This window comes from Oncorhynchus tshawytscha, unplaced genomic scaffold, assembly GCF_018296145.1.
Source record: "Oncorhynchus tshawytscha isolate Ot180627B unplaced genomic scaffold, Otsh_v2.0 Un_scaffold_1746_pilon_pilon, whole genome shotgun sequence".
NCBI lineage: Eukaryota > Metazoa > Chordata > Actinopteri > Salmoniformes > Salmonidae > Oncorhynchus > Oncorhynchus tshawytscha.
The window spans coordinates 57,501-65,000 of NW_024609798.1; the positions used below are offsets into that span (position 1 = coordinate 57,501).

Genomic DNA, 7,500 nt, shown 5'->3' on the forward strand with positions numbered 1-7,500 from the left:
AGAGAGTAGAGTTATTAAAGGGACTATGGATAGATAACCAGGGAGTTATTAAAGTGACTATGGATAGAAAATAACCAGGGGTAGAGTTATTAGATAGATAATAACCAGATAGTTATTAAAGTGACTATGGATAGATAATAACCAGGGGTAGAGTTATTAGATAGATAATAACCAGAGAGTAGAGTTATTAAAGTGACTATGGATAGAAAATAACCAGGGGTAGAGTTATTAGATAGATAATAACCAGATAGTAGAGTTATTAAAGGGACTATGGATAGATAACCAGGGAGTTATTAAAGTGACTATGGATAGAAAATAACCAGGGAATATAGTTATTAAAGTGACTATGGATAGATAATAACCAGGGGGTCGAGTTATTAAAGTGACTATGGATTGATAATAACCAGGGGGTAGAGTTATTAAAGTGACTATGGGTGGATAATAACCAGGGAGTAGAGTTATTAGATAGATAATAACCAGATAGTTATTAAAGTGACTATGGATAGATAATAACCAGGGGGTAGAGTTATTAAAGTGACTATGGATAGATAATAACCAACTAGTTATTAAAGTGACTATGGATGGATAATAACCAGATAGTTATTAAAGTGACTATGGATAGATGATAACCAGGGGGTAGAGTTATTAAAGTGACTATGGCTAGATAATAACCAGGTGGTATAGTTATTAGATAGATAATAACCAGAGAGTAGAGTTATTAAAGGGACTATGGATAGATAATAACCAGAGAGTAGAGTTATTAAAGTGACTATGGATAGATAGTAACCAGGGAATAGAGTTATTAAAGTGCCTATGGATAGATAATAACCAACTAGTTATTAAAGTGACTATGGATGGATAATAACCAGATAGTTATTAAAGTGACTATGGATAGATAATAACCAGGGGGTAGAGTTATTAAAGTGACTATGGCTAGATAATAACCAGGTGGTATAGTTATTAGATAGATAATAACCAGAGAGTAGAGTTATTAAAGGGACTATGGATAGATAATAACCAGAGAGTAGAGTTATTAAAGTGACTATGGATAGATAGTAACCAGGGAATAGAGTTATTAAAGTGCCTATGGATAGATAATAACCAGAGAGTAGAGTTATTAAAGTGACTATGGATAGATAATAACCAGGGGGTAGAGTTATTAAAGTGACTATGGATAGATAATAACCAGGGGGTAGAGTTATTAAAGTGACTATGGATAGATGATAACCAGGGGGACGAGTTATTAAAGTGACTATGGATAGATAATAACCAGGGGGTAGAGTTATTAAAGTGACTATGGATAGATAATAACCAGGGGGTAGAGTTATTATATAGATAATAACCAGGGGGTAGAGTTATTAGATAGATAATAACCAGATAGTTATTAAAGTGACTATGGATAGATAATAACCAGGGGGTAGAGTTATTAAAGTGACTATGGATGGATAATAACCAGGGAGTAGAGTTATTAAAGTGACTATGGATAGATAATAACCAGGGGGTAGAGTTATTAAAGTGACTATGGATAGATAATAACCAGAGAGTAGAGTTATTAAAGTGACTATGGATAGATAATAACCAGGGGGTAGAGTTATTAGATAGATAATAACCAGATAGTTATTAAAGTGACTATGGATAGATAATAACCAGGGGTAGAGTTATTAGATAGATAATAACTAGATAGTTATTAAAGTGACTATGGATAGATAATAACCAGGGGTAGAGTTATTAGATAGATAATAACTAGATAGTTATTAAAGTGACTATGGATAGATAATAACCAGGGGGTAGAGTTATTAAAGTGACTATGGATAGATAATAACCAGGGGTAGAGTTATTAAAGTGACTATGGATAGATAATAACCAGGGGTAGAGTTATTAGATAGATAATAACCAGAGTAGAGTTATTAAAGGAACTATGGATAGATAATAACCAGAGAGTAGAGTTATTAGTGTGACTATGGATAGATAATAACCAGGGGTAGAGTTATTAAAGTGACTATGGATAGATAATAACCAGAGAGTAGAGTTATTAAAGTGACTATGGATAGATAATAACCAGGGGTAGAGTTATTAGATAGATAATAACTAGATAGTTATTAAAGTGACTATGGATAGATAATAACCAGGGGTAGAGTTATTAGATAGATAATAACTAGATAGTTATTAAAGTGACTATGGATAGATAATAACCAGGGGGTAGAGTTATTAAAGTGACTATGGATAGATAATAACCAGGGGGTAGAGTTATTAAAGTGACTATGGATAGATAATAACCAGGGGGTAGAGTTATTAAAGTGACTATGGATAGATAATAACCAGAGTAGAGTTATTAAAGTGACTATGGATAGATAATAACCAGGGGGTAGAGTTATTAAAGTGACTATGGATAGATAATAACCAGGGGGTAGAGTTATTAAAGTGACTATGGATAGATAATAACCAGAGAGTAGAGTTATTAAAGTGACTATGGATAGATAATAACCAGGGGGTAGAGTTATTAGATAGATAATAACCAGATAGTTATTAAAGTGACTATGGATAGATAATAACCAGGGGGTAGAGTTATTAGATAGATAATAACCAGATAGTTATTAAAGTGACTATGGATAGACAATAACCAGGGGGTAGAGTTATTAAAGTGACTATGGATAGATAATAACCAGGGGGTAGAGTTATTATATAGATAATAACCAGGGGTAGAGTTATTAAAGGAACTATGGATAGATAATAACCAGAGAGTAGAGTTATTAGTGTGACTATGGATAGATAATAACCAGGGGTAGAGTTATTAAAGTGACTATGGATAGATAATAACCAGGGGTAGAGTTATTAGATAGATAATAACCAGGGGTAGAGTTATTAAAGTGACTATGGATAGATAATAACCAGGGGGTAGAGTTATTAGATAGATAGATAATAACCAGGGGGTAGCAGCAGCGTAGAAGAGGGGGGGGGGGGCTATGTAAATAGTCTGAGCAGCCATTTGATTGGCTGTTCAGGAGTCTGGGAGGGTAGAAGCTTCTTTGACCTAGATACATGATGACATCACTGAGACTAAAACCACCACGTTTAACCAATCAGACTGAGTGTTAATAAACAGGATGAAAACCCAGCTTGTACACACACACACACACACACACAGGAACATATTAACACACTTGGAGAAACAGACATTTACATAACAAAACAACCAAATGGGACGTGTGTGTGTGTGTGTGTGTGTGTGTGTGTGTGTGTGTGTGTGTGTGTGTGTGTACCTGTGTCCACTCGTTGGTCTGGGGATTGTAGGCCTCGACAGTGTGCAGGTGTGTGTGTGTAGGTGTGTGTGTGTGTGTGTGTGTACACCTGTGTCCACTCGTTGGTCTGGGGATTGTAGGCCTCGACAGTGTGCAGGTGTGTGTGTGTGTGTGTGTGTGTGTGTACCTGTGTCCACTCGTTGGTCTGGGGATTGTAGGCCTCGACAGTGTGCAGGTGTGTGTGTGTGTGTGTGTGTGTGTGTGTGTACTTGTGTCCACTCGTTGGTCTGGGGATCGTAGGCCTCGACAGTGTGCAGGTGTGTGTGTGTGTGTGTGTGTGTACCTGTGTCCACTCGTTGGTCTGGGGATCGTAGGCCTCGACAGTGTGCAGGTGTGTGTGTGTGTGTGTGTGTGTGTGTACCTGTGTCCACTCGTTGGTCTGGGGATCGTAGGCCTCGACAGTGTTCAGGTGTGTGTGTGTGTGTGTGTGTGTGTGTGTGTGTGTGTGTGTACCTGTGTCCACTCGTTGGTCTGGGGATCGTAGGCCTCGACAGTGTTCAGGTACACCGTTCCATCGTAACCACCGACCGCATAGAGACGGTCTCCAAGGAGACACACACCGACAGCGTCACGACTGACGCTCATGGGGGCTACCGCCGTCCACGCATCCGTCTGGGGGTCGTACCTACACACACACACACACACACACACCCTATTGTTGAATATCTCTAAACCTGCGTCAATATTTGCTCAACATTTATAGCACAATTACCTAAAACACTTAACACACACCCCCGACCCCAGACCGACTGACCTCTCCACACAGTCGCTGAGTCGTGATGCCAGGCTGGAGGCGGGAGCGTCATGTCCTCCAATAGCGTACAGGAAACCGTTCCAGGTAGCCACGCCCACCCCGCCGCGACGCTTCGCCATCGGAGCGCAGCAGCTCCACCTGGTGGTGAGGAGGCCACACAACAACAACCTCATTCTCGTCACAGATACACACCCTGGTCGGTTTATTAGGAAACGCCTATCCAGAACAGCCCGAATTATTTGGGGTGTGGATTCTACAAGTCACAGATACACACCCTGGTCAGTTTATTAGGAAATGCCTATCCAGAACAGCCTGAATTATTTGGGGCATGAATTCTACTTGTCACAGATACACACCCTGGTCGTTTTTTTAGGAAACGCCTATCCAGAACAGCCTGAATTATTTGGGGTGTGGATTCTACATGTCACAGATACACACCATGGTCGTTTTTTTAGGAAACGCCTATCCAGAACAGCCTGAATTATTTGGGGCGTGGATTCTACGAGGTGTCAGAAACGTTCTACAGGGATGTTGATGTCATCCCAAAGACGTTCTATCGAGCTCGGTCAGCGACAGTGTTTTCAGAGATGCTCGGTCAGCGACTGTTTCAGAGATGCTCGGTCAGCGACAGTGTTTTCAGAGATGCTCGGTCAGCGACTGTTTCAGAGATGCTCGGTCAGCGACAGTGTTTTCAGAGATGCTCGGTCAGCGACAGTGTTTCAGAGCTGCTCGGTCAGCGACAGTGTTTCAGAGATGCTCGGTCAGCGACAGTGTTTTCAGAGCTGCTCGGTCAGCGACAGTGTTTCAGAGGTGCTCGGTCAGCGACAGTGTTTCAGAGCTGCTCGGTCAGCGACAGTGTTTTCAGAGCTGCTCGGTCAGCGACAGTGTTTTCAGAGCTGCTCGGTCAGCGACAGTGTTTCAGAGCTGCTCGGTCAGCGACAGTGTTTTCAGAGATGCTCGGTCAGCGACAGTGTTTCAGAGATGCTCGGTCAGCGACAGTGTTTCAGAGATGCTCGGTCAGCGACAGTGTTTTCAGAGATGCTCGGTCAGCGACAGTGTTTTCAGAGATGCTCGGTCAGCGACAGTGTTTTCAGAGATGCTCGGTCAGCGACAGTGTTTTCAGAGATGCTCGGTCAGCGACAGTGTTTCAGAGCTGCTCGGTCAGCGACAGTGTTTTCAGAGATGCTCGGTCAGCGACAGTGTTTTCAGAGATGCTCGGTCAGCGACAGTGTTTTCAGAGATGCTCGGTCAGCGACAGTGTTTTCAGAGATGCTCGGTCAGCGACAGTGTTTTCAGAGATGCTCGGTCAGCGACAGTGTTTTCAGAGATGCTCGGTCAGCGACAGTGTTTTCAGAGATGCTCGGTCAGCGACAGTGTTTTCAGAGATGCTCGGTCAGCGACTGTTTCAGAGATGCTCGGTCAGCGACAGTGTTTTCAGAGATGCTCGGTCAGCGACAGTGTTTCAGAGCTGCTCGGTCAGCGACAGTGTTTCAGAGATGCTCGGTCAGCGACAGTGTTTTCAGAGCTGCTCGGTCAGCGACAGTGTTTTCAGAGGTGCTCGGTCAGCGACAGTGTTTCAGAGCTGCTCGGTCAGCGACAGTGTTTTCAGAGATGCTCGGTCAGCGACAGTGTTTCAGAGCTGCTCGGTCAGCGACAGTGTTTTCAGAGCTGCTCGGTCAGCGACAGTGTTTTCAGAGATGCTCGGTCAGCGACAGTGTTTTCAGAGATGCTCGGTCAGCGACAGTGTTTTCAGAGCTGCTCGGTCAGCGACAGTGTTTTCAGAGCTGCTCGGTCAGCGACAGTGTTTTCAGAGATGCTCGGTCAGCGACAGTGTTTTCAGAGATGCTCGGTCAGCGACAGTGTTTTCAGAGATGCTCGGTCAGCGACAGTGTTTTCAGAGATGCTCGGTCAGCGACAGTGTTTCAGAGATGCTCGGTCAGCGACAGTCTTTTCAGAGATGCTCGGTCAGCGACAGTCTTTTCAGAGATGCTCGGTCAGCGACAGTCTTTTCAGAGATGCTCGGTCAGCGACAGTCTTTTCAGAGATGCTCGGTCAGCGACAGTGTTTCAGAGATGCTCGGTCAGCGACAGTCTTTTCAGAGATGCTCGGTCAGCGACAGTCTTTTCAGAGATGCTCGGTCAGCGACAGTCTTTCAGAGATGCTCGGTCAGCGACAGTGTTTTCAGAGGTGCTCGGTCAGCGACAGTGTTTTCAGAGGTGCTCGGTCAGCGACAGTGTTTTCAGAGATGCTCGGTCAGCGACAGTCTTTTCAGAGATGCTCGGTCAGCGACAGTCTTTTCAGAGATGCTCGGTCAGCGACAGTGTTTCAGAGATGCTCGGTCAGCGACAGTGTTTTCAGAGATGCTCGGTCAGCGACAGTGTTTCAGAGATGCTCGGTCAGCGACAGTGTTTCAGAGGTGCTAGGTCAGCGACAGTGTTTCAGAGGTGCTCGGTCAGCGACAGTGTTTTCAGAGATGCTCGGTCAGCGACAGTCTTTTCAGAGATGCTCGGTCAGCGACAGTGTTTCAGAGCTGCTCGGTCAGCGACAGTGTTTTCAGAGATGCTCGGTCAGCGACTGTTCCAGAGATGCTCGGTGTCTTTTCAGAGATGCTCGGTCAGCGACAGTGTTTTCAGAGATGCTCGGTCAGCGACAGTGTTTTCAGAGATGCTCGGTCAGCGACAGTGTTCCAGAGATGCTCGGTCAGCGACAGTGTTTTCCAGAGCTGCTCGGTCAGCGACAGTGTTTCAGAGCTGCTCGGTCAGCGACAGTGTTTCAGAGGTGCTCGGTCAGCGACAGTGTTTTCAGAGCTGCTCGGTCAGCGACAGTGTTTTCAGAGCTGCTCGGTCAGCGACAGTGTTTCAGAGCTGCTCGGTCAGCGACAGTGTTTCAGAGCTGCTCGGTCAGCGACAGTGTTTCAGAGCTGCTCGGTCAGCGACAGTGTTTCAGAGGTGCTCGGTCAGCGACAGTGTTTTCAGAGATGCTCGGTCAGCGACAGTGTTTTCAGAGATGCTCGGTCAGCGACAGTGTTTCAGAGATGCTCGGTCAGCGACAGTGTTTCAGAGCTGCTCGGTCAGCGACAGTGTTTTCAGAGATGCTCGGTCAGCGACAGTGTTTTCAGAGATGCTCGGTCAGCGACAGTGTTTTCAGAGATGCTCGGTCAGCGACAGTCTTTTCAGAGATGCTCGGTCAGCGACAGTCTTTTCAGAGATGCTCGGTCAGCGACAGTGTTTCAGAGATGCTCGGTCAGCGACAGTGTTTTCAGAGATGCTCGGTCAGCGACAGTGTTTCAGAGATGCTCGGTCAGCGACAGTGTTTCAGAGGTGCTAGGTCAGCGACAGTGTTTCAGAGGTGCTCGGTCAGCGACAGTGTTTTCAGAGATGCTCGGTCAGCGACAGTGTTTTCAGAGATGCTCGGTCAGCGACAGTGTTTTCAGAGATGCTCGGTCAG

General features: G+C 45.0%; 1 protein-coding gene across 3 annotated transcripts in view; it reads right to left on the reverse strand.

Moving 5' to 3' along the window:
• The window catches only part of klhl5 (kelch-like family member 5), a 64,675-nt gene that overhangs the window by 1,094 nt on the left and 56,081 nt on the right, over positions 1-7,500 (reverse strand). For all 3 annotated transcript variants that reach the window (XM_042318258.1, XM_042318259.1, XM_042318257.1), the window contains 2 exons: positions 4,054-4,191; positions 3,753-3,924 (listed from right to left, as the gene is read on the reverse strand). In XM_042318258.1, coding sequence (XP_042174192.1) covers positions 3,753-3,924; positions 4,054-4,191 — 310 coding nt within the window. The remainder of the gene's footprint in view (positions 1-3,752; positions 3,925-4,053; positions 4,192-7,500) is intronic.